The sequence below is a fragment of the Panthera pardus genome, unplaced genomic scaffold (genome assembly GCF_024362965.1).
Source record: "Panthera pardus isolate Hobbes unplaced genomic scaffold, ASM2436296v1 HiC_scaffold_13, whole genome shotgun sequence".
Classification (NCBI taxonomy): Eukaryota; Metazoa; Chordata; class Mammalia; order Carnivora; family Felidae; genus Panthera; species Panthera pardus.
The window spans coordinates 35,955,106-35,981,964 of NW_026526688.1; the positions used below are offsets into that span (position 1 = coordinate 35,955,106).

Below are 26,859 nucleotides of genomic sequence, written 5' to 3' on the forward strand. Positions count from 1 at the left end.
TTTTTGGAATCCTCCCAGAGGAGCAGGCTTTAGTCTTCCTTTTGTGAGCCCTCTGGGTTTCTTAGGAAAAGATGGACTCCCAGTGTCCTCTTAGTGGGGGATGAAGGCGGCAAACTGAGGTGGGGGTGGGGGTGGAGCCACATGCAGGTTTCTCCAGAGAGCCTGCTTCTCCTTCCTCTCTCCAGATGGCTGCTCTCTGGCATACTGCCAGCCCTGTGCTGCTCAAGGCGCTTGTCAGAGCTGGGTCAGGGCACTCACTGGAATCTGCCCTGGGGTCCCTTCTGGCCTGTGTTTCTCTAATCTGACCTGGTGGAGGGAAAAGAGGTCTACATGAGAGTGGGTGCACACGCAAACACACAGAAACACCACCTCCCTGTGCTGGGTTTAGAAGACACGCTTGGCTGCCACAGAGAGCTACAAGGTGAGGGACTACCCTGGGCTGTGGCTGCCACTGTCCAGCGAAGGGATTCCAAGTTAGCCCCGCTCCAGTACAGGCAGGGAGGGAAAATGAGGCAGAGGCCACCAAGGGGTGTCTCCAGGTTACAAGTGGGGCATAGCACAAACACATAGACTCAACACATACACATGGACACACACACTCATGCCTCCAACTCCCTGTTTCGGTCTCCTCTGCCTATTCCTTCCCTTCTGGGCTAGCAACGTTCTTTTAATCTTGAATGGATGACAGTTCTCCCAAGGTAGTGGGAGGGGAGGTGCCAGTTCTGAGGACCCTCACAGTTTTGTATGGTTTTGGTGTGCGTCTCTTCTCTGTGTTAGGAAAAGAAGTGGCTGGGGTCCCAAGGAAAGGGATGAGGAGGGACCATTCCCCCAAATGGAGGGAGGCCTTCAGGAAGCTGAGCTGAGGTGATTGGCCGTAAAACAGCTTGGCCACAGCATCTGGAGGAGATTGGAACCAGATGTTCCTGGGATGGGGGAGGGGAGGGTGTGGGGCTGGGAGGAGGCTGGAGCAGGAGAAGCAGGCTGGTCAGCAGGAGGCTGGGTTGGGGGGGAGTGGGGAGGGCCTCGTGGCTCTCTGGGGAAGACAGCTGGCTGCCCTATCCCCACTCCCCAAATCAGACACTGCTATTTTTGCAAACTGGAGCAGCAAATCTTTTCACAGATTCTAGAATCAGCCTGTGTGTAGGGACAGTCAAGCACAGGGTGTGACTTGGGAGGTGCCCAGAAAGGCTACCAGCTAGCCAGAAATGTCTCCTGCTGCCCCACAAGCCCCGCCTTGCTGCGGGCTAAGTGTTGCCTTCTCTGGCAGGAGTACATCTGCCCTAAGCTCCTAATGCTCGACTGGAAACTAGTGTATCCAGAAGTTTCCTTTTTGCATAGAAAGAGAGTAGTCCAGGAACTGGAAAATTGTCTGGCAGAGGAAAGGAAAAGAAGGTCCATTTATGGAGAGCCTCCTATTTGCCAGGATCTCTTCAAAGGTTATCTCATTCCTTCCTTGAAACCCTGTGAAGTGTTGTCATTCCATGTGTCTAGATGAAGAAACTGAGGCTCAGAGAGGTTAAATGACTCACCCAGGGGCACACAGCCACCAAATGGTAGCACTGATGTTCAAAACCAGCTATGTTTGCATGCAAGTTTGTGACCTTTTCATGGCAGAGAAGCATATAGGGTTAGGGTTGGGGGAGGGGGAAGGGAAAAAGAGGAAAGAAACAGTGAAGCAGAGGTACAGGGCACGTGACTTTCCTTCCACTATAGTTGAGCCAAACTTGGCCCTAGACATCCACCCCCCCCCCCCCCCCACCATGAGGAACCCTGCTCTCTGGCTGCTTGGAGACTAGACAGACCCTGAGTCTTCTTGTCTGTCTCAGCAGTGGCAGGAAGGAGGAGGGTTGCTGGGGAGGATGACAGGCTTGGGGGGTAGAGGCCCAGGGAGGAAATAATTGACCAGCACCACTGGGCAAACCATGGCAGATTCAGGTCTCCTGGATCAGCATCTCCTAATTCTTTTGTCCTGTCCTCTGAAGGCTACAAGGGTGCTCCTGGAAGGACAAGTCTGAAGCTTCAGGTGCTTATCTCAACCTAGAAGTCAGGCAGATCCATCCCAGCTCTTCCACTACTGGCCATGTACTCAGGACCAAGGGGGCCCTCAGGGGGCCCTCTGGGGCTTGGAGACAGTTGTGGGAGCAGGAGTACCTTCCCGTGACATGGAGTCAACTGAGCTGATGGTAGCCACACTGGAGTTGGTCTAGTCTAGAACCCTGAAGCCGGCAGAAGGTGAGGGTGGGCAAAGCATTGAGAGTGCATGAATTAAGTTCTGGAATATATATTAATGGCCTGCACCCAGGTCCTGAGCAGCCTCTATCGCTGGGAGGCAGCCTCTGAAGATAGGCCCAGAGAAGACAGGGAAGGCCCATCAGCATGATTCCTAAGTCGTTAGAGGGATCTGGATCTATGGTGGTGATGGAGTCTTGGGACAGGCGTCTGGGGTGGCTGTATGAGTCAATCCTGAGCTGCCTCTGGCTGTGGCATTGCTGTTCACAGAGCCCTTGTTCGGGGTGGAAGACTGGGTACTCGCTTTGGGCTGCAGGCCACTCTCCACAGTCCGGAGGGGTTCTGAGCCTGGTTCCTTCTGGGCATGTGACTCGTGAACTGGGAGTAGAGTCCTCTGAGCTTCAGAGGGCCCTGGAGGGCTGGTGAGGAGAGCTGTGACCACCAACTACAAATTCTGCCAAGTGGGAATGGCAAAGTGTCTGGGTGAGATGCCCAGGCAGCTCCAATGGTTTGCGGGCCTTTCCATTCTACTCATGGTCCTCCAGGCTGTCCTGAGCACCGAGGTCAGAGGAGGTGGAGGCGGGGAGGGGTGGTTATGATGTCACAGCCTGTGACCTCACTGGAGCAATAGGCAGGAACCCCTCGGGCCATCCCCCCTCCCTTGCAGGACCTCAAGGCCTCATCTGCTCTCAGGACGGAAAGAGAGGGCTGCAGCCTGACGGTGGGAGCAGGCTGGCTTCCTGGAAGGAGAGGGTCCTGCATACACATCAGATGCCAGCAATGTGTCTGGTTTCCACTACTGCTTTCTGCTTCAAGGGCCCATCTGGGGTGTACCATACCATAATGCTGCCTAGGGGTAGGTCCCCTCCCACAGTCCAGAGAGCATAAGGCACAACATGTGCTTCTGCAATAGGGCGGAGCTTGAGGCCAGTAAAAGACCTACAGACCCACTGAAGGATCTCAAGGAGCCCTGGGGGTTGGAGCAGCATGCCTGGCTCTCTCTGAAATGTGGGAGGGGCCAGCCCAGGCATAAGAACATGGGTCCTCTCTCTTTCTTTCCCTTTGAGATCCATGTAGAGTAAAGGGAGAGAGAGGCTCCTCTGAATGGAAGGGGCAGGGATGTGGCTTCTCTCCTCCTGGTCTCTGGGAAACAGGTCTGTGCCTCACTGCTGTCTGGGGAGGGAGGGGGCAGTGGCAGGAAGGAGGAGGCCAGACAAGACACAGCCTTGGGAGAGGGGGCCAGAGCTGGAATGTTTGCTCAGTGGCTGCCTAGTGTCTGGCTCTTGTCTCCATGAGAAGAGAAGGACCTGCAGGGGGCCAGCACTGGGTGTTTGACCTTCAGGAAGGCAGAGTTTCAGGGCCAGTTAGTAGATCTGTTCAGGCTGATGCCAGTTTTCTGGCTTCTGGTGAGCTCTCCTGGGACACCCTCCAGCCCACCCACCCCTTCCCCAGTCAGAGACAGAAGACATGGATGGACACCAGCTGGACAGACACATGCCTATCCCCTTTTACTTACCTCCCCCCACTCCCGCCCCCAAACAGCCTCTTTACAGAATGTTCCACTCCTCTCGTTGTGTGGGAGGGCTATGAGCAGTGCGTGTATATGCGGTACGCCTGCAGGCTGAAGTGTGCTAGGAGGCTGTGTTTGTGTGTGCCTGAGTGTGAAATCACACCCTCAGGGGTCCTGGAATCGAGGGAAGGAAGTGCAGCCAGCAGGGCCAGGTGTCCTGGCTGTGGGCTGGTCTCAGACACAGCAAGCCTGCACATCTGGAATCAGATGCACCGCACCCCCCACCCCCCGCACCCCCGCCCCATGTCCCAGACAGCATCTGGCACAAGATACTGGCTGTAACACTTTCAGTTTATTGGCTGGTGTGCCCTGGTGTGGCTGACCAGCCGCTGGGCCTGAGAGAAGCCCCGTCTTGTTTCCCCACCCCTTCTTCTGCAGCCCCTCACGGTGCATCCTGTGGGACTCGTATGGAAACTCACACCCCAGGAAGTGGGGAAATAGGGGCTCAAAAAAACCATGTCGAGGTTGGAGAAGGGGTGGGAAATGTACATTACAATGAAGCTATGCCACCGGCTATACACAATACGGTGCACTTAGAGAGGGCAGGGAAGATGGGAGGGTCTGCTGACAGACGCTCTCCCCCCCAGGCCAGGCCCCCAGAGAGGAATGGCCACTTCAAGTGTCTCCGTGAAAGCTCTGGCTCCCTGGCCCTGGCCCCTTGTTCTGGTGGGGGCAAGGAGGAAGGGATCACGGGGAAGGGGCTCACGAAGCAGTCCCATTCCCCCCCCTCCTGAGGACAGCCTCACCTGGACCACCGGCCTGCAGGTCCTGGCGCCTGGGGGACAGGGACAGGGTGCCCACCTCCTGCCCACCTCCCACTGTCCAGTCCAGGTGACTGAGGGCAGCAGGCCTCCCGTCCCCGCCCCCGTGTGAGGCAGTGGTCATTTCCTGCTGTGCAGTGTGTCCTGGAACTTGGTGCTGGTGAACCGCAGGTGGAAGCCTTTTTTGGTGATGGTGTCATCTGAGTGGAATTTCACCAGGACAGAATCTCCGGCCGAGTACACCTCCTCAGGAGGCTGACAGAGGAAAAGGATGGGCATGAGGCTGAGGCTGCTGTTTTTCCTCCCCAGGATCCCCCGCTCTAAGGAAGGTGGGCGGCTCCCAGACACTCACCAGATTCCCCCAGCCCCTTGAAACAGGGGAAGACTATTGATAGCAAGAGTTTAAGGGGACGCCTGGAGGAGGGGAAGAAAAGCAGGGGATAGAGGAGCTTGCCTTAAGTTCAGAGTCACACTTCATACCCAGAGCTGCTATTAACGCTGCTATTAACAAGTTAGTTGTGAAGTCTCAGGCAAGGCACTGTCCCGCTCTGGGCCTCACTTCCCTCAAGGGCAAGGGGGAGTAAATGCTCCCTGCTCTCCAAGCTCAGAAGGGCTGATGGGGGTTGTGGGAGGGAGCAAATGAGAGTGTGGTTGTGAATGGGTTTTGCAAAGGGAGTGGGTTCTCTGAGAGGCTGCCTTCTCACTGTCTCAGCTGCCTCTCGGAGAAGACAGAATAGCTGGGTGCTCCAGACATAGCTGTGGCCATTCCCCTTCCATCCTCCCCCAGTTCTGGCCATGGTTGGCTCTAGGCGATGCCCCTGCCTAGCTCCTGCAAGCCCCTCCTTACCTCTGTGTACAGGCCCTCAGAGTGAGAGCCGCCCACAGAGCCTCAGCACACGGATGCCCTGGCTCTCAGGGCACAGAAAGCATCGTTTCCGAGAACCTTGGGGACATTTCCAGCAACCCTGCCAGGAAGCCCTGACAGGATTGGGTTCCTTCCCCAGGTTCCCTCCCGTTGGCTCCAGCCTGGTGGAAGTGTCTGGAAGAAGCCACCTGGGGACACCCAATTTGGTGTGTGGCTCACTGGAATGTGCCAGATCAAGGCAGTTACAAAGGGCAAAATGGGGAGGGGGTGCCGGCTTGGTGACCAGGGGATTCCAGAGTGGTGAGCCAGGCAGGGGAGGGGCCTATGTGCTCTGCTCCTGCCCCGCCCCCCACCTCCCTGCCCTGTCCCAGACCCTGTGAAGCAGAAGCTCTGTCCTAAGGGCACATTCAGCTGGCTAATGCTGGGCCCAGCAGATGCTGCTGCAGCTCCAGGAAGGAAGTTTAACACTTCCTAAGGTGCCCAGGTTACACTGGAGCATAGCCATGAGAGAGGTGAGGGACCAGGGAGGTGAGGGGCGGGAGGGCGTGTGTGTTTGTGTGCGTGTGTGCGCGCACGCGCGCACGCATGCACGGGTGTGTAATGGAGAGGAGAAGACAGTGTTCTCCGAAAGGGGAAAGGATTCACAAAAACAAAAAGAAGCCACAGCTCTGAGAAGAACATAAATCCACCTTTGTCATTTTCCTGTGGCTTCAATTAAAATCAAGCAAACTTTTGCCCACTGCCTCTGAAGGTGCCATTTTATGGACCAAGAAGCAATGCTCAGTGTCTGCTTGGACAGTAGCACCAAGGGCTTTGGGACCAGCTGGCCTCCCACCAAGAAGGGAAACTGGCAGTGGAAGAGATGAGGGTGTTTTTATGGCTCAGCCAGATGACTGGTTAGCACAGTTCGGCTCAGGTCCTAGGTCCCTGGCTCTTGCTTCAACCTCTGCCCCCGACCCTGGGCCCTGGTAAGCTGCTTTGGGACTGGAACAAGGGCTGGGGGGGGGGGGGTGGGGTGGTAGAAGGAACTCCATCCACCTCCCCGGATGCAAGCTACCCTGTAGGTCCAAACAAACTGGTTCTGAGCAGTCTTGGGTCAGGGCAGGGCCTGTCCCAGAGGATGCAGAAACCACAGTGTTGGGCAAAAAAGGACAGAGTTTCCTGGGTGGGGATGGCCTAGGGCAGGGCGGGCCTCTGTGAGCAGCCACCCACCAGGCAGGGTCTCCTAGCTCCTGCAAAGGGCCAGGCATGTGCTAGCACCCATACCGGCACCCCACACCTGCAGAGGCAAGGGCACTGGGCAGGGTGCGGGGTCTCACCCCTGAGCCGCAGTAGCGCCCCAGTCTGGGGGCTGTGCTGTCATAGCCATCGAAGAGCTCCATGTAGTCGTAGCCACAGTCTGTCTCCTCCTCCACCTCGAAGGTCTGGAACACCAGCTCCACGCCATATCCTTCCTCTGCCACGATGACCCATTCGCAGTCCACCCCCCCAGGGTAGTTGTTGTCACCAAACTGCGCATGGGAGTAAAGATCCTTCGTCTTCACCTCTGCCCGAACCTGGCCTCCACACTCTGTGGGGGAGGAGCAACAGGATTGGCCACCACTCCCCGAGGATGGCCAGGGACAAGGTACCGCACCTCACTGTGCTGAACCCTCATGGCTCGATGGAGAGAGGGCCACATGGCTAGGGGCGAGTGGCTTGGGACCTGCCTGGGACGTGGCCCAGAACAAGTGCTCTGCTGCTCTACTTCTGGATAGATGCCCACAGAGGACCAGGGACACACTGGGCTGTTAGGCAACTCTGAGCTGAGGCACTGGGGAGGGCATGCTTGTCAAAAGAGCACATTGCTAATTTGCTCCAGCTGATGGCTGTCATGGAAGAATGTGGGCCCTGCGTTGCCAGGGCTTCCATTCTTAAGAGAGAAGAACCACATCTGGATTTTCTGCGAAAACTCTTGATTTTTCAATGTTGGCTCACATTTTTAAAAAACACACTGTGGGCCAAACAGAGCGGAACTGAGGGCCAGATAGAGTTCTGGGCTTCCAGTCTGTGACCCTCTGCTGGGAGGGCCAAATGAGAGCATGCAGGACAGGGTCTTCAGTGTCCATCCTCCTCTGGAAGCCCTCTGGCCTCTAAGAAATCTGGTGCTTATGTCTCCCTGGAGGGGTGAAGAGGGGGTGGGATAGGGCCTGAGCTACAAGGAAGGATGAGAGGCTCTGGACCCAGCAGTCCTGGGGACTCCCAACAGGTGGCTCAAGACCCACAAGGAGCCTGTGAAGCCCCCATCTGACACCTGATGTTCCAGGCCTCCCAAGCCTGGGCTCCAGGCTTTCTCTACTGCTGCACTGTTTCCACTTCACTACTGTCCTGTCTTTACATACCAATTGCTCAGGCCAAACGAAGTGACCTGCGGTCACCTGTACACACCCAGAGCTGTCCTGGGATTGTGGCTGTGCCTGGGCTCCTCCCCCTGCTGGAATGACCCCACCAACACCTGCCCAGAGCTAGAGCTTATCATGTTTTTTCTCATGCTATAACTATCTGTGCGCGTCCCACCTCACCTCTGGACCGCGAGTTCCTGGTGTGCAGGGGTGAAGGGCTCATGCCTGATTCACCTCCATAAGCCCCTCTGAGTCTTGCATACAGCCAGAGCTCAGTAAATGGTTGTTAGATAGATGGACAAACGATCGCTAAGTAGCCCCTCAAGGCCTAAGATGTTTGTCTGCTTCATTTTTGTGACCTGCACTTAGAGCACTGCTTCATCATACATGTTATGTGTTAATAAATATCTCTAGACGAGTGACTTTTGGGTTTGGAATGTGGGTGGGCTGCCACACAGTCAGGCGTCCTACCGCTGGGGACTGTGGGGCTTCCCTCCCCATCCCTGGATTCCCCACCCACTGGCGTCACTGCCCTCTGTTTTCCGGCAACTTAGCGGCCCCTAATCGGGACCTCTCCCACTCTCCCTTTAGTGCTCACTCTCTGCTCCCCTGCCCGGCCCTCAGAACACAGTCTCTGTCTACCCAGGCCATAGCTCTGTCCATCTGTCCCTTCATACACTCTTTCTCATCCCCCTGTGAAACTCCAGAGCCTGGGCCTGCCTGTAAGAGCAGGATCAGCAGAGGCTCGCAGAACAAGACAGCGTGAGGACATTGGGCTAGCCTGAGATGGCCTCACCTGTGGAGTGGGATGCCTGGAAGCCCTTCCTCTGGACGGAGTTGTCGGAGTAGAAGCGCAGGAACATGCGGCTGCCTGTGGCCAGGACAGGCTCAGGCTTCTTGCTCCCACAGAAGCGGCCCAGGACGGGGGCCTTGGCGTCACGGCCATCATACACCTCCAGGTGGTCATAGGCACACTCAGGCTGGGACTCTATATCCATCTCCACGAAGGTCTAGAGGGCACGAGGGAGGACAGCAAGTTCAGAATGCGTCTGGGGGGGCCAGCAGGTGGCCCCAAATCTAGGCCTCCAGACCCCAGCTGATGGAGACCAGGGAAGCAGCCCCTGCCAGGGGCACTGCTGGTAGCAGTGAGGGAGGACCTGGGAATGGGTAATGGCAGGCACACCCCCAATATGTACTGGGACCGGGCCTCTGTCCAGACCAGACTTGGGGCTCATGAGGATCCTCACAGGGATGACAGCCCTGTGGGCTCAGCCAGGCCACCAGCCTGCAGTCTGCATGGCTCTGGTCAGGACCTCTGAATTACCCAGAACTTTGGAACTGATAGGAAACAGGTGGTAGCCCGATGGCATGGAAGAGCAGGGGTCCCCATGCAGGCTGGGGTGTGGGTACCTTACCAGCTTGACCCGGTGGCCAGGGGTGCTAGAGATAGCCCAGGTGCACTCCTTCTTGCTGGGATATTTGTCAGGCCAGTTGGGGCTGGTGATGGTGCCGCTGGTGGATGTCACCTTGTGGTCACAGCCGGCTGTGGGGAAGTGAGGGTAAAAGAGATCAGCAAGAACCTCGGTGCTCCAATGTCCCCTGTGAGGAAAGGAACAAAGCCCTTCCCTCCTGCCCTCCTTGCTTCTTTCTCTTGTCCCCCACCTACAAACTGATGGAAGGCTTACATTACTTCTTTTCTGTTCGGTTACCCATGGCCGGGGAAATCTAGCTGCTTGCCTCCAAGCGAGGTCTGCCTGGCAGCATCCATGAAAGCCGCCCTCACAGGCACTCCCGTGCAGATCCCTGGACCTTTGAGGCCTCTGGCCACACCCCCTCTGCCCTCCATGATGTTGTCATCCTCTGGTATCCTGCCACACTTCCACATTCACAGAAGACTTTGGCACCTGACTCAGTTCTATACCCATTCCTGCTGCCATTCCAGGTGATGTCAGCCAACACTCTAGCCTCTCTGTTCCTGATCTTCTCAGCTCTATTGGCACTTATCTTCTTCCTCTCAAGCCGGGCTTGCTCATGACTTTACTCTAGGCCTTGCCATCACCTACCATTTCCTGATGCTACAAACACATCACCTCTCTGTGACCACTTCCTGTTCTTCCAGGGTGCTCAGGCCCTCACTATCCTTTCAACACTTCTTCAGCTTTAGAGAGACTTCCAGGGTCTTGATCCTTCTATTTTCTCCCAATATTTCCTCCTTGGTTGACTTAACTTGCTTCCCTATCTGGCTGGACTATATGGCTGATCACCCCGGCTGCTCATCAACATACTGTCCTTCTACTGTGTCCTTTCGGAAAACCCCATCTGACTCAACCACTGGGAACCGAAACCACTTGATACTCTTGGATCTGTCCTTCACCATCTCCACCCCTTACCTCCTCAACAACGGCTCCAAATCTTCAGCCCTCTCCACTCCCATCCCTTCCCTCTCAGAAGATCACCTCACCTCCTGCCTCCCTGAAAAAAATCAGGGCCTCAGATATGAACAACTTCAGCTTCCCAGCCCCTCCCTGCAAACTCACCTTCCTCCTTCCTCGTCTCCAAAAAGGAGTCCCAGGTCCACCTGGGTACCTTTGCACCACAAATTATCCACCCTCACTCTCTGTGCCATCTCTGCCAGCCTGTGGACCCTCCTATGCTTTGCCCCATCCTAAAGTAACTCCCCCACGGCCCTACATTCCCCTCTAGCTGCCACCCATCCTTTCTCCTTTTCTTCTCAGTTGTTCTTCAAGAAAACTTGCTATCACCCCATTGTCACTGTTTATGGCTCTTTGATCCATTGCAATCTGCCTTCCCACCTCTGAGAGTGTGGCCTCACAAATGAATTTAAAAGCTGATGTTCATGATTTATTATCATCCAATCTGACAGGTTTCTTGGGGAAAAACAGGCGGCCAGTGCACTGTGGGCTGGGGAGGAGAAAGGGATGGATAGGTGCCTATGGTCAGTGGCTCACAGGATGAATACACAGCCATGAGGCCCAGAGAGCAGTGTGCAGGCTGCCCAGAGGCCCTGTGGAGGCAGGTAGAGCTCCTGGCTCTCCACAGTGGACCTATGGGCCGTGTCCATCATCCTTCTGTGGTTCTCCAAGGCCACATTCGCTGCTCTCCCCCATTTATACACAGGTCTTTGGGGCCCTCTAACTTCTCTGTGTGTGCCCACTTCTCCCCCAGCTAGACTGCAATCTTCCTGGGGGCAGAGGGACTCCCTTCTTCTTTTTTTTTTTTTTTAGTGAGCCCTATGCCCAATGTGGGGCTCAAACTCACGACCCTGAGATCAAGAGTTGCATGCTCTACCAACGGAGCCAACCAGGCACCCCAGAGGAACTCCCCTCTTGAGGTCCCTGAAGAACTTTGCACAGCCTCTGCAAGGAGGAGTCAGGAAATACTGATTTGTAATTCGCCTATCATTTGAGTGAGGAATCATGAGTGCTTCTAAAATGACTCAGCTATGTACAGGTCGTCCACCCTAGAAGTGTAAAACCTCTCACAGCTATCTTGTTAATGTTGATGTACTCTTTTTCACACAGTACACACAGAGAGAGAATGCACTTTGGACAACCACAGAATAAGGTCTCCTCCAGCTAAAAGACGTGGAGGCCCTATGAATCAGGAACTTCGTATGCGGGGAGACCGAAGTAATCGGGTTGGAAGCTCTTTAGTGTCCGTTGGGTCACTGCTGAGTGCTTCAATTCTGTTTATTTTATCCAGGAGTTTATTTGTTTATACCTTGGTTGTCCACCTAAGAACAGTGAGAAGAGGCATTTGCCAGGCACTGTGCTAAGTGTTCAAGCAAGATCTGTAAAGTTTAGTATGCTGCAAGGCAGTTACCATTGTTAATCATCTCATGGGTGAGGAACTGGAAGCTCAGAGAGGTGCAGTGATTCACCCAAAGTCACACAGACATTCAGTGGCAGAGCCAGGTCTGTGTTGTGCTGCTGGGATAGTATGTCCCCAGCAGGCAGGGGACACAACGGCATTCGGGACTTGGAACAGGCCAGTGTTGTAGCATGTCCAAAGAGCTATCAGATGATGCTGGTGATGATATGAGTGCTGTTTTCAAACATCTGCAGGGCTTTAGTGTCTGGGAGGCGGTGACCCTGTTCTGAATGTCCCCAGGGGTCAGCATTGTGACCAATAACGGCTGACATACGACTGTGCTTGCTTTGAGCTCAGCACTGCTTGGAGCACTTCAGAGAGCCCTGTGCCCTGATGAGGTAGGTCTATTGTGACCTACGTGTCACACAGGAACAAACAGAAGTGCTCAAGGGTGCGCAGCTGGCTAAGCAGTGGGGCTGGGCCAGGCAGCCTGGCTCCAGCCTGTGCTCTCGACCTCTGTGCCATCTCGACTCTCTGCCACAGGAAGGTCGTTATGAAGACAAGGACTTGCCCATGGATTTTAAGAAGCACTAAGATCAGTCTGAAAATGGAGCCTGGGGAGGAGTGTGAGCCCCTCCTTTCCTAACATGCACAAGGAGACATGGAAGCATGTGTGGCTTGGATATTTTGAGGACGGAAGAATCTGTGGACCAGGTGGGAGGCAAAACAAGGTAATCTCAGAGACCACTCGTGACCTTGAGTCTACACCGGGCCGGATGGAGATGGCACCCGTGTCCTCGTGTCCCCAGCCTCCAGTCCTTCGGGCCTGCTGGCCCTGCCCTAGGGGCTCTGGGCGCTGCGCTGGCAGCGCTTACCTTCCTTGCAGTCGTGTTTGTTGTCATGTAGGACGAAGCCACTGCGACACTGGCACTCATAGCTGCCGAAGGTGTTGACGCAGTCTTGCTGGCAGCCGCCGTTATCCTTGGAGCACTCGTCCTTGTCTGCAGGGGAGCAAACAAGGCGGGCCCGGGTCTGTGCAGGGCTGAGGTCGGGGTGGTCACCCCAGGGGAAGTGGGAGGCTGGCTGGGTTTCCTCCCCCCGGGGGGGCCAAGGCCACGGTGGGGTCCAGGGCAGTGCATCCAGCGGAGCCAGCTGAGTGGCCCAGCTGTGGGGAGAGAAAGTAGAAGTGGGGTGGAGGGAGGGCTGGGGGCTGGAGCTGACCAACATGGGCACCCTCTACCATTACCTGCTTACTGGACAGACGGACAAGTGGAAAAACAGACACACGGACAAGCAGACTGCAAGAGAAAGGAGCAGGACGCAGGGGTCCCTCTTTTACTTCACAACAGGAAATGTCACAGACACTATCAAAATGGGAGGGAGTGGGGGCAGGGAAGGTCCCCTGTCCATGGGAGTGGGGGACAAGGGGAGAGGAGAGCACCAGTTCTGTCCGGCCAGAAGGAGGCAGGCCGGAATGGCAGAGCGGAGGTGGGGGGTGGTCGGGCACTGAAGCCCCCATCCCATTCCGTCCAAGGTGAGGTTCCTGAGTAACAAAGGGTCCGGGAGGCCTGGCAGGCCTCACTGGGGGGTCCGGTTTCTTTTCTGCACTCGGAATTTGAGCTGGTGGGGGCGTCCCCGAGGGGGCTGCAGAGCGGGCCTCTTTTCTGAAACGAGAGAGAGAAGGAGAAAAGGGACCAAGGGGTGGGGGTGGAGGGCAGGGACCAGGGAGGGAGAGCAGTGAAAACCAACCCGGGGCCTCAGAGGCAGATTCACAGGGCAATGCGGGAAGGCGGCGGGACACACATGCAGGACGGCCATGTCCGGCGCAGCCAGGTCAAAGAGGAAGAGCAAGTGGGAAGAGGCACAGCGACAGAGACAGATAGGAAGAGAGCCTGTGGCAGGAAGAAGGCCTGGAGGGGTAGGCACGAGGCCCGCACATATGGAGGGAGAGAAACAGAGTCTCTGGTAGAGGGGAGCAGCCCACGGAAAGGGTGGGCCCGGCTGGGAGCTCAGAGCTCTCACTCTGGCTGCTGCAGCTACAGGCTGTGTTTAGACACACACACCCACACCAGCATGCCCACAGACACGGGATCCCTCGGGGATGTACTGCGGTCCCACTGGGGCAGCACAGACACTGACCCACAGGTGCACCACACTCACGCGCAGGACCCACAGGCAGACATAGAGACCGCATGCACACATACCACTGGCCAGCCATCCACCTGTGTGCACGTGTACATAAGGGACACACACTACTTCCTCCCACATGTGTGTGAGGAAGCGTGTGCACAGATGCATAGGCAGGCACTCAGGGGCCAGTACGCGGGTATAAAGACACAAAAACACAGAGACCACAGGCTCTTCAGCAGACCTGTGGACTCAAGTGTGCTCACACATGCAGCTGCTCAAGTTCGGGTCAACCCACACACGCACTCTCCCATGAGCACACACACACAGAGACACAGGCTACAGGCATGTGTTTGTCACTCCCACACATGCTCCAGTCTGTCTGCGGTCACTCTGGGGACTGTGTGCTTGGCACAGAGGCAGGTGTTCAGGGAAGGTGTGTAGATCGAACGGACATCCAGATTTCCAGAGGGGAATCGCGAGGTAGAAAGATGCCCGCTGGCATTCAAATGGGCAGGTGGGGTCTGTGACAAAGGTGACCTTGTTCCTGGTCTCCATCAGTAGTGGAGGGGCCTGAGCACTGGCTTCCGGAAGGCCCGGCTTCTCCACTCCATTCTCAGGTGAGCCAGACCCCTTAAGGCCCGCAGGAACTCAAGGTCAAGAGGTGGGATCCCCAAGTCCCTCCCCAGGGCTCCTTCTCAGTTACAGCCTCACAGGGGATCCTCGCTGAGGGCCCTGTGGAAGCTGCCAGCCCTGCAGGAAGGTGGGGGTGAGGGGCACCCTACAGCCCAGGAACTCGCCTGTGACTACACTAGGAACTTTAGGGGCCCCATCTTACAAATGGAGCAAAGATTTGCCTGAAATGTTTTGAATCCCACACCTTCCCTATATGTGCACCCTAAATACCTAGTACAGTGCCTGGCACATAGGAGGGGTAAAAGAAATACCTGCCCAGTAAACAAACGAGTGCGTGGGCAAGTGGGTGGCTGAATGGATGAGTGACAGAAAAGTGAGTCCTGAGGAAGGCCTGCTGTAGCGTCCTAGGGCAGGGCTCTGGCATGGGGGTTGGGGAGTGGGAGTGGCAGCCTCACAGCCTCACCTCAGAGGAGCCGAGGAGCCAGGGAGCAGGTTGCAGGAGGGGCAGGAGCGGGGAGGGTGGACATGGTCCGGACAAGGAGACGGCACTCACCCTCCAGTGCCAAATGCCCCGGAAGGTGGCTGGGGTCAGACTGAAGGTCTTCAGGCTCTTTCTTCTCCTTCTTGGCTTAGGGTCTCCTCGCTGGGTGTCCCAAAAGTCCAAAGAGCCCCCCTCCTGGGGGGCCAGAGTCAGATGCCCCATGCCCTGAGGGCTGAACGAACCTTGATGCCCACTGGTGAGGGTCCTCTGCAGGTTTCTTAGGCAGCAGGGCATTGCACATGTGTGTGTGTGTGTGTGTGTGTGTGTGTGTGTGGCTGTGCACGTGTGTGTGTGCATCTCTGTGTGGGTCTGAGGGGGCAGGTGGCCCAGTGTCAGGCCAGGGCAGGGCAGTACCCAGGGGTGGAGAGACCTGGGCTCTAGCCTGACAGATGTGTCGGTCCCCCTCCCGCCTCTGAGAGTCAAGTAACAGAAGGGCAGAAAGAGACGAGAGTAAGCAGGTAATGGTTTCCCCAGGGCTGAGCCCACCCCTGAGTAGGTGTTACATCCCCTTGGCCCTCTGGTGAGCACCCTGTAGGAGTTCCAGGTGGGCATAGGGAAGAAAAGGATTCGCATTGCAAGGGGAGGGGGTCTCAGCAAGCAGTGGGGCAGGGGCTGTGGGGCAATTTAAGCAGAGCAGGATGGCTGGCAGTGACAAGCAGGGAACCAGTGCACAGGGGCAGTGCATGGCATCCAGGTGGGGCAGGCAGGGGTGCAGGGATGCAACATAGGGGGCTTGAGGATGCAGGACCCTGGGCAAAGGGGGGAAAAGGAAGGCAGTGTGGACTAGGCCATGGGCTTCCTGCCTTCCTGCTACCCCATGCCCGGCCCACCAGGCCAGCTGAAGATCAGGATCCCTGGGCCACTCCCATATAAAACCAGCTGCTTCAGCCACTCCCTCCACCTCCCACTCCCCAACTCAAGTTCATGGAGTTCCCACCCCACACTATCAACGTCCCAAGTCAAAGAGTGCCTCTGAAAGACCACCAGCCTTGCCCCAGGATGAAGGACTGAGGGAAGACTAAGGCAGGGGGCAGGTCTCCTGGGACCCCTGGAGGCCCAACTCAGAGAGGTTGACTGCATTTTAGGCCTCCCAAGAATGGGTCCATCAAAGGGGCTTGATCACAAGCCTTATACGGGGCAGCTCTCAATAAACATATGCTGGTTGGATCTGAGTCCCCCACCTATGGGCTGAGGGTGAGTGGGAAGGCTTTGGTGTTGATGAGAGGGAGGCTCCTCATCTTTTCTGAAGGCCTCGGCATGAACCCATTTGGCATGTGGGTCTGATTAGAGATGTGGCCGCTGCCAGATAATCTGCCCCACACACTCCAAGGCAAACACCCTCCTCCTCTGCATGCACCCTGCATTCTCTGGCCATGCTGAACTCCCTGTTTCCAGGGCCTGCCCTCTCTGGGGCCTCGGCATGATGGCTCCTGAAAGGAAAGCCCTCTCCTTTCATTTCTTCATGCCTATGTACTGCCCATCCTCAGGCTGGTTCCCATACAGTAATGGGGTTCAGGAACAGAGGGGTTGGCCTGGTGGTGGGCTAATGGGGGGAGCAGGGGACAGACCCTGCTGGCCTGGTAACAGAGAGGGCTAGAAAGTGCAGGGGTAGTGTGGCAGGGAGGAGGGGTGGTGGGCTCACAGCTGGGTAGTCCAGGTTACCTGAGAAGAAGTGGGCCTTGAAGCCCTTTTTGGAGACGGTGTTGTCAGACTTGAACTCCACACGCATGTTGTTGTACTGGGAGGTGATGACCTCGGGCTTCTCGGAGCCACAGAACTTGCCATGTAGCTTGGAGTCAGCCGTGAGCCCACTGCGTACTTCCACGAAGTCATACTTGCACACCTGCAGGGCAGTGCAGCTCTAGGCCTGCCTCCTCCAGGAAGCCTCTCCTGACCACCCCCCACCTGGGAAGGCTCCCTTTTGTCCTTTTGTCTTTAGTCACCCATCTTACATAATCTAACAACTCAAAAAGGTGCCAAGCCACCCCCACAGGATCCTCTTGCGCTCCCCACACAAGCCCTGACTGAGTCTTGCCTTGCTCCACATTCCCCTGTGCACTCCCTGACCTTCAAGCCCTCCTCCCCGACCCTCCCCTGCTTCCTGGAATTGGGAGCAGTCTCTCCTCCTCTACATTCTTTGGGTATTTCATATGGAAGGAAGCAGGCACTGAGCCGAGCTCCCACGCCTCAGACCTTCCTGAGTCTCCTCAGCTCTGGTGGGCACTTACGTCATTGCCTTCCGTCTCGAAGAAGTCGAACTGCAGGGAGATGCGGTACTGGGTAGGGGCCACCAATTGCCAGATGCAGTTTTTGTTAGGGGGGTACTCCTTGGGCCAGCCTGGGCTGGTGATGGATCCGTTGAGCTTGGTAAGGAATCCACCACAGGCAGCTGTGGGGACAACGGAGGTGGCATCAGCCACCAGGAGTCCCCACTTTAGGTAAGGGCCAGGGGTAAGGGTGCATTAAGGAGAAGAGGGGGATGTGTGGATGCCCTGCAGTCCTGGGGCTTGTGTCTGGTCTCTCAAGGATGGGAGGGAAGCAGGCAGGGTGAGGGGTGTACCTTCAGAGTATGAGGAATTGGGGAGTCATATGCATGAACACTCTACTTTCTCAGGGCCTCTGCTAAGAAGGAGGCGGGGAATGAAGGGCTCAGGGAAGGCTGGGCCGGTGGGCAGTGAGGACTGGAGGCAGGGAGAGGAAGGTGGGTAGAGAAAAGACACACAGCAAACCCAGGCTGAGCTGCAGGCAGTTGGCAGGGAATGCTCTCACCTCAGGGGCAGGTATAGGGAGAGGCTGAAAAATCATTGCCTGTCTGAAAACAGTGGTTTCCAAACTGGGGATCATGACCTTCAGGAGGATGATGAAATCAATCAGCAGGTCATGATCAGCATTTTAAGTGAATAAAAATGGAAAAAAAAAATACCAGAGTGCATCACACCTGGTAAGTGTGTTAAGGGGGCTGCAGGGCTGCCATATAAAATGTATTCCTTGTTGGTGATGAGTGAAGAAAGTGCTAGGGAATCTGGGCTTTCCCAGGAAGGGGTGTGTCCAAGGGCTTAAGAGATCTGGGCTAGAGGGTCTGGTCCCTGGGGCTGTGTTGGAGGCACTCACCCTCACAGCGGCGCTTGTCCGGGGCCAGCTCATACCCAGGGTCACAGCTGCACTTGTAGCTGCCCAAGGTGTTGAGGCACCGCTGCTCGCAGCCCCCGCGGTTGGGCCGTGAGCACTCGTCCACCTCTGCCAATTGGGAAGAAAGGGTGTCAGTGACTGCCAGGCCAGGGCCTGCCTCCTGTGCTCTGCTTGAGAGTCAAGTCCAGTGTCCCTCAGGCTTCCTGTGACCACCTCCAGCCCCACTGCAGGGGACAGGAGTCAGCTGTGGACCACTCAGCTTTGAGGCTGTGGCCCTCCCTACCTCAGCCAGCCCCCCAGCTCGGTCCCTAGGGGTTCCTACTCCTGAGAGCCCCAAAGGGACAGGTAGTAACCTGAAGGAGGGGACAGGTAGACCCCACAGAGCCTTTCTTTGACCACAATGGCTGGGCTGGTGACCACCACCATTTATTGGTGCCTCTTGTGTGTCATTCCCCAGCCTTTCTTCATTTATCCTTCAATCCTGACATGACCAGTGATGGAGGGACTGTTACTATCCCCATTTTACAGATGAGGAAATGAGGTTCAGGCAGATTACCTGTCCACAATCACACCGGTAAAAGAAATCCACGCTGCCTTGCTTCCTCCCTAAGCTTCTACGGCACTTCCTGCCTCTATGCCTCACTGGCATTTCTTCTACACAAACTTTTGGACTTTAAGGCAACTCCTGAACTACTATTTCAATTCACAGTTGAGCACCTACCACGTGTCAGCTACTTTTACATATGTGTGTCATTTACTCAATGAGATATGCAGTTTCTCAGTGCAGTTGACCTCTTCTCCCCAGTTAGGCCATAAATTCAAGCACAGGGTACCATGGTCTATGCATCCCTCATAGAATCTCTGTGTAGAATAGGTGAATAAAGAAGACATGAAGTCACCACAGCAATATTCACAATAGCCAAGATGTAGAAACAGCCTAAATGGTCACCAACAGATGAGGATAAAGAAAATGTGCTACAGGATTTAGAAGAATTAATATTGTTAAAATGTCCATACTACCCACAGCAAACTATAGATCCAAAGTAATTCTGACCAAAATACCATTTTGCACAGAACTATAACACATAATCCTAAAATGTGTATGGAACCACAAAAGATTCCAAGCAGCCAAAGCAATCTTGAGAAAGAACAAAGCTGAGGGGCATGCTCCCATATTCCAAACTGTAGTGCAAAGCTATAATCAAAAACAAATAAATCCAAATGGTATGGTACCGGTACAAAAACAGACAAATAGATCAGTGGAAGAGAATAGAGAGTCCAGAAAAAAAACTCATGATTATATGTTCAATTATTCTATGACAAAGGAGGCAACAATATACAATGGGGAAAAGACAGCCTCTTTAATGAATGGACAGATCAGACAGCTACATGCAAAAGAATGCAACTGGACCACTTACTTACATTTTACACAAAAAGAAACTCAAAATGGGTTAAAGACTTAAATATTAGACCTGAAACCATGAAACTCCTAGAAGAAAACCAAGGCAGTAAGCTCTTTGGCATTGGTATTAATAATATTTTCTTTGGATCTGTCTCTTCAGGCAAAGACAACAAAAGCAAAATAAACAAATGGGACTACGTCAAACTAAAAAGCTTTTGCACAGTGAAGGAAACCATCAACAAAACAAAAAGTCAACTTAATGGGAGAAGATATTCACAAATGTTATATGAAATAAGTGGTTGACATCCAAAATATATAAAGAACTCATAAAACTCAATATAAAACAACGACTATTGATTAAAAATGGGCAGAGGACCTGAATAGACGTTTCTCTAAAGAAGATATACAGATGGCCAACAGACACATGAAAAGATGCTCAATATCACTCATCATCAGAGAAAATGCAAATCAAAACCACATTGAGATATCACTTCACACCTGTCAGAATGGAGAGTATCAAAAAGTTAAGAATAACAGGTGTTGGTGGAAGATGTGGAGAAAATAGAACCTTCTGCATGTTGGTGGGAATGTAAATTGGTTCAGCCACTCTGGGAAACAGTATGGAGATTCCTCAAAAAATTAAAAACAGAACTACAATATGATCTAGCAGTTCCACTTTTGGGCATTTATCTGAAGAAAATGAAAACACCAATCTGAAGAGATATATACAGCCCCATGTTCACTGAAGCATTATTTACAACAGCCAAGATATGGAAGCAATTAAAGTGCCCATCAATAGATGAATGGATAAATTAGATGTGGTATATACATACAGTGGAATATTACTCAGCCACAGAAAAGAATGAAATCTTACCATTTGTGACACCATGATGGACCCAGAAGGTATGAGGCTAAGTGAAATAAGCTAGACAAAGATAAATACTGTATGATTTCACTTACATGTTGAATCTAAAAACAAAACAAATGAACAAACAAAACAAAACAGAAACAGACTCATAGATATGGAGAACAAACTGATGGGTGCCAGAGGAGAGGGAGTGGAGGGATGAACAAGATAGGTGAAGGGAATTAAGACGTGCAGTTTTCCAGTTATAAAAAAAAAAAAAAGCAAGATGTGGAGATGTAATATACAGCATAGGTAATATAAGTCAACAAGATTGTAACAACTTTGTAAGGTGATGGATGGTAACTAGACTCACCGTGGTGACCATTTTATAATGTACATAAACATTGAATCGGTATGCTGTACCCTTGAAACTAACAGGATATTGTGTGTCGATCACTCTTCACTTTAAAAAATGTGTTATATACACACAGTGGAACAAAAATGGATGAATCTTATGAACATTATGTTCAGTAAAAAAGCTAGTTACAGAAAGACAAATACTGCAGGATTCCACTTATACGAGCTATCTAAAATAGATTCAATAAATGAATGAATGAATGGATGAATGAGTGGATGAAAGAATGAATGATGGCTGCCAGGGGTTGGGGGCTGGGGGAAACGTGGAGCTGCTAATCAAATAGGCATAAAGTGGCAGTCAAGCAAGATGAATAAGCCTTGGAGATCTGCTGTAGAGCACCGTGCCTTCGGCCAGCAACATGGTATAGTACACTTACAAATGCATCCAGAGGACAGATCTCAAGCTACGTGTTTTTACCACAACAAAACACAATTTTAAAAATTAAAAGAAGGAATGGAGGAGATGGATTGGCCATGGGGATGGGCCGGGTGGGGAATGGGGAAGGAGCACCTTTGAAAAAGTTGACAGCAAAGCCAGCTTTGTTAATGGATCCGTCAGAGACGAATTTGAGCCAGAGGCGACTGGAAGTGCTCTTGATGTCATCCGGCTTCTCGTAGCCACAGTAGCGCCCGATGAGAGTGCTGCTCTCACTGTGCCCATCACGCACCTCCAGGTAGTCGTAGGCACAGCTGTCATGGCGCTCGATCTGAGGGTCAGGGGCTGGATCAGCTGGAGCAGCTCTGGTGGCCAGGGCCCAACACCAGGAAACCCACAACAGGTGGGACAGCAGGGTCTCCGACCTACCTCAAAGGACTGGAAGGTGAGGCCCACGTGGAAGCCCTCAGACACCTGGATCCGCCAGATGCAGACTTTGCTGGGCCGGTAATCATCAGGGTAATTGGGTGACTGGATGTGGCCATTGTCCTTCTTCACATCTCCCCCACAGATGGCTTTGGGGACGCAGGGTGAGGTCAGTTAGAATGCTCTGCTCAGCTCAAGAGCCCCTCTCTCCCTTCCTTCAGTCCTTCCTATGTACCCCTCCCCCAGCTTCTTAGTACCCCCAGGCCTGGCCAATCCCACTGGGGTCTCTGCTTCCTCCCTCATGCTCCCCTGACCTTGCCCTTAGTGTGCCAGGAGTGAGCGTTTTGATCCCCAGGGACCACACCCAATCCTCCCTCGTCACTCTTCTTCCGTACCTTCATAGACGGCAAAGAAGCCCTTCCCGACCCAGTTGCTGCTGCTGCGGAACTCGACCCAGAGACGGCTGTCGGTGGAGACAATAGGCTCGGGGAGTTTGCCCCCGCAGAAGCGGCCTGCGCAGACAGTGTGGACAGAGGGCAGTGAGGCCTGAAGTGGGTCCCTCTCCCCTCCCTGCTCCAGGGCTGTCCCTCCAGGGAGCCTGTCCCACCACTCTAGGGGCTCAGGGGCTCAGGGGCTCTGGCCTTGGTCTGCACTTGGCACACAATCTCAAGGCCCTCCAGTTGGCCTGAAACTAGTCTAAGGTCTAGTGTGGTCTTGAAGGGCCAGAGAGTACTAACTTCTACAGGATTTTATGCACTTGAGGAATAGAATATGAGTTCTGGGAGGAAAGGGGACTTCACACAATATCAAACTGTATCTGTGTTTTAGTTACCTTTTTTGAAAAGTAGGCTTCACGCCCAGCACGGAGCCCAATGCGGGGCTTGAACTCACGACCCTATTAAGACCTGAGCTGAGATCAAGAGTCAAACACTTAACCAATTGAGCCACCCAGCAGCCCTATTTACTTTTTTCAAAGAGCATATTATCATTACTTTTCTTATTTGACCTTCATGCAAACAAGTAATAACCAAGAACGAACTCAGCTTTCTTTGTACATTTAGAATGTTTTCATTTGACCAAACGCAAGAGATGGCAGAGGACCCCAAATAAATCCTAGAATCTAGGGACTGGGTCAGAAAATGTCCCCTTTGAAATAAAACCTGACAGGAATCTGTGTAAGCAGATGAGGCTGGCCATTTGTAGAATTCTTTGTAGTGGAGAATCAAGTAGGGATGGTTTGTGTGTTCTGAGTAAGATTGGGTGTTTCCCAACCTTCAGCAAGGGACAGAGGGTGCTGACCCAGGAATGTAAGTTATGAAAAAGAAACTGTAATCTTGGAAATGCTAACATGTCTTCAGGAGGAAGTGTTGTAATGACAGCTGCTTTGGGTGACTAATAAGAAATATTCAAATATCAGATACTGGGGGAAAAAGAGATGGTTAGTAACGGTTTGTCATCCTGCTTCAGACACAGGCTGTGGAGCAAAGACTCTAGTGACAATGAGTAGTCCCGGGCTATTTAGGGTTATGTCCAGATTGGAGGAGAATTCACACAGCTCCTCAGGCTTGACGCAAAAGCTTCTTTTGGCCCTAACTCCATGTCCATTAAAATAACTTCTGTCCTGTGGTTCTGACTACACATCCCCCACTTACTCACCACCCCCCGCCACCAAGGGACAAAGTATCCTGTGCAAACAAGTCTGTGCCAGGTAGGTAGCCCTCTGTGGTGTGCCAGGATACACTGTGGGTACCCTTAAGCCAGACCTTACAGATAGAGAAAACAGAGCCTCTGAAATTGCCCAGATGAGGAGAGCCTGGAACTGTGGAGATGTGCCTGTCTGTCTCCCTCTGTCAACTTATATGACACCCCTGACCCACACACTGAGAGTCACCTCTGAGGGAGGCCCAGAAGCCTATACCAAAGACCCTAAGGTCCAGACTAGGGAAGGGATTTGCCCAAAGTTATACACTTGGTGATGGAGTTATCAGGCACTGACTCTATCAGGAGTCCTGATTCCCACACCAGATCACCCTTGGCCAAGCTATGGGTTTCAGGGGAGGATGAAGAGAATATGAGTAGGTGTAGGAAGGAAGTAGCCACATCAAACCGAAAAGCTTTTGCACAGTGAGGGAAATGGTCAACAAAATGAACAAGCAATTTACTGAATGGGAGACGATGTTTGCAAATCATACATTGGGTAAGGGATTTCTATCCAAACTATATGTAAAGAATTTACACAATTTAATATCAAAAAACCAAACAACCCAATTAAAAAACGGGCAGAGGACTTGAGTAGACATTTCTCCAAAGAAGACATACAGATGGCCAACAGACACATGAAAAGATCCTCAACATCACTCATCATCAAGAAATGAAAATCAAAACTACAATGAGATATCACCTCACACCTATCAGAATGGCTAGTATCAAGAAGACAAGTTAAAAAAAAAGGTGGGGGGCACCAGGGTGGCTCAGTCAGTTGAGAATCCAGCTCTTGATTTCAGCTCAGGTCATGATTCCAGGGTTATGGGATCAAGTCCTGCATCAGGCTTCATGCTGAGTGTGGAGCTTGCTTAAATAAGACCACTGACAACAGGTTTGAGGAAGTGGTGATAAGGGAACCCTTGTACACTGTTGATAGGAATGCAAACTGGTGCAGCCACTCTAGAAAACAGTATGGATATTCCTCAAAAATTAAAAATAGAACTACCAGGGCGCATGGGTGGCTCAGTCGGTTAAGCGTCAAACTCTCTTTTTTTAATGTTTATTTATTTTGAGAGAGAGAGAGAGGATGAGTGAGAGAGAGAGAGAGAGAGAGAGAGAGAGAGAGAAAGAGGGAGAGAGAGTAGGGGAAGGGCAGAGATGGGGAGACAGAATCTGAAGGAGGATCCAGGCTCTGAGCTGTCAGCACAGAGCCTGACATGGGGCTCAAACCCACAAACCATGAGATCACAGCCTGAGCCAATGTTGGACACTTAACTGACTGAGCCACCCAGGCGCCCCCAAGTGTCGGACTCTTGATTTTGTCTTGGGTCATGACCTCATTCATGGTTTGTGAGATCAAGCCGTGCATAAGGCTCTGCGCTAACAGTGTGGCTCCTGCTTGGGATTCTCTCTCTCCATCATTCTCTGCCCTGCCCTCCGCTCAAAATAAATAAATCAACTTTAAAAAAATCTAAAAAAATATAACTACCTTATGATCCAACAATTCCACTTTTGGGTATTTATCAAAAGAAAACGAAAACACCAATTCAAAGAGATATATGCAATCTCATGTTCATTGCAATATTATTTACAACAGCCAGGTGATGGAAGCAACCGAAGTGTCCCTTAGTAGATGAATAGATTGAATAAGATGTGGGATATCCATATCACTCAGCCATAGAAAAGAATGAGATTTTGCCATTCGTGACACCACGGATGGACCTAGAGGGTATGATGCTAAGTGAAACAAAGAAAAATACCATATGATTTCACTTATATGTGGGATCCAAAAACAATACAGATGAACAAACAAAGCAAAACAGAAACAGACTCATAGATACAGAGAACAAATTGATGGGTGCCAGAGGGGAGGTGGTGGGAGGTAGACAAAATAGGTGAAAGAGATTAAGAGACACAAGCTTCCAGTTGTACACTTGATCTTAGCCAGAAGGCCGAGAAGTGATACAAGCTTCCAGTTATAAAATAAATCAGGCATGGGGATGTGATGTACGGCATGGAGACTATAAGCAATAATATTGTAATAATGTTGTATGGTGACAGATGGTAACTACCCTTATCATGGGGATCATTTAGTAATACATGAAAATATTCAATCACTGTGATGTATACCTGAAACTAAGAGGGTATTACATGTTAATTAGACCTCAATTCACACAAAAAAGAAGGCTCCACAGAGGAGGCACGGGGCGGGCTAGTGCCTTACCTCGGAGGGGTGCTTTCCTCCAGAAGCCGTCTCGGACCTCCACGTAGTCATACCAGCACAGGCGGCTGCGATACAGGTCCATGGATGTGAAGTTCAGAATGATCTAGGGGAAATGGGAAGAGGAAGAGGGTTACACAGCTCCCCACCAGCCTGGCCTGCCGGCCCCATGACCACTGCCTGCCTCACTCTGCATAAATAGTGAAGGGGCTCAGAAAAGGAGCTCCTGGTGCAGAGACGGCACTCCTCTCCCTAGCTGTCTGCCAATGACGGCCAGCTTTCTCAGATAACTCAGTCATCACTTAACATACATGGCCTTGCTGAATATCTGTATAAGACCAGAGGTCTCATTTTACTGATCCCCTTAGTGAGGAGACACTGGTTTGGGTTAAACAAACCCATCTCTCCTCCTGGTCGACTTAAATAACACCAATCACAGCACCATTAGAGGGATGAGGTATCAGTGATAGGAAGGGCCCAGGGTGGCATGTGGGTACCAGGGGCTCTGAAATGGAAATGAAGGGTCCAGAGAGGAGAGGCAGAGAGACAGGCTGAGTCACCCATCATCACATATTCATTGAATGTTGATTCCAGGCAAGGGGTCATGCTAGCTGCTGAGGGGAATACCAGATCTGAATCCTTCCTGTGAGTGGGTTTAACGTCCATCCCTGTCAAGGGGCTTAGGATTTAGAAGGATAAGAAATACACATGACTTAGAAGGATAAGAAATCCACATGAAAAGCTCACTGAGTAAAAAAACTCAGACTCCACACACATGGGCCTGGGTTGGAACATCACCTCTGCATTTCTTGCTGGGAGTCCTTGGGTAAATCACCCAACCTCTCTGACCTCAGCTGCCACGAGCATGAAATGAGGAAAGAGCACCTCACCCTGAAGTAGCACCTCGTAGGTACAGCCACCGCCCTAAGTGCCTCCTGTTCATGAACTCATTTCAGCCTTTGAACTCATCAAATGGTCATGTAATACTGGAGGAACGTTTGACACCTTGGTAAATACCAACTCTCCCCAGCCGGTGGGCATATTAACAGTAGACAGGTACACTTTCCAAGAGGGAAATTGCTTTAGTAGTTTCCAGAATGTGCCCCCAAAGCCTCTTTTGTATCTAGAGTCCAACAAGCAGGAACAGTTCATGGTGACCTGAGAGGTGTATACAGTGGACACAAATGGCCCAGGAACCCACCTGTTAGGTCTAGCTGGCTTCTCTGCTGGAGGAAAAGGGGACAAGGTGTATCTCTCCTCTGGCTCACTGCAGTTAGAGGCAGTCAGAGTGGAGGTGAGAATGAAAAAGATCCCAAAGCAGGCACTGGCAACTGTGGTCTGTAGCCTGTGTCAGTGCTGTGACGGTCAATGGTCAGAGAATGTGTCAGTGCTATGA

At 52.6% G+C, this 26,859-nt stretch overlaps 1 protein-coding gene across 3 annotated transcripts in view; it reads right to left on the reverse strand.

Moving 5' to 3' along the window:
• Positions 1-4,072: 4,072 nt before the first annotated feature.
• The window catches only part of BMP1 (bone morphogenetic protein 1), a 43,682-nt gene continuing 20,895 nt past the window's right edge, over positions 4,073-26,859 (reverse strand). For 2 of the 3 annotated variants that reach the window (XM_019466997.2, XM_019466999.2), the window contains 12 exons: positions 25,467-25,569; positions 21,934-22,050; positions 21,542-21,687; positions 21,248-21,443; positions 18,053-18,178; positions 17,170-17,330; positions 16,604-16,784; positions 12,513-12,638; positions 9,222-9,349; positions 8,603-8,816; positions 6,745-6,995; positions 4,073-4,815 (listed from right to left, as the gene is read on the reverse strand). In XM_019466997.2, coding sequence (XP_019322542.1) covers positions 4,681-4,815; positions 6,745-6,995; positions 8,603-8,816; positions 9,222-9,349; positions 12,513-12,638; positions 16,604-16,784; positions 17,170-17,330; positions 18,053-18,178; positions 21,248-21,443; positions 21,542-21,687; positions 21,934-22,050; positions 25,467-25,569 — 1,884 coding nt within the window. In that variant the 3' untranslated portion in view covers positions 4,073-4,680. Of the gene's footprint in view, positions 4,816-6,744; positions 6,996-8,602; positions 8,817-9,221; positions 9,350-12,512; positions 12,639-12,936; positions 13,302-16,603; positions 16,785-17,169; positions 17,331-18,052; positions 18,179-21,247; positions 21,444-21,541; positions 21,688-21,933; positions 22,051-25,466; positions 25,570-26,859 lie in introns of those variants that run through there. The other variant, XM_019467000.2, reaches the window with a different exon arrangement.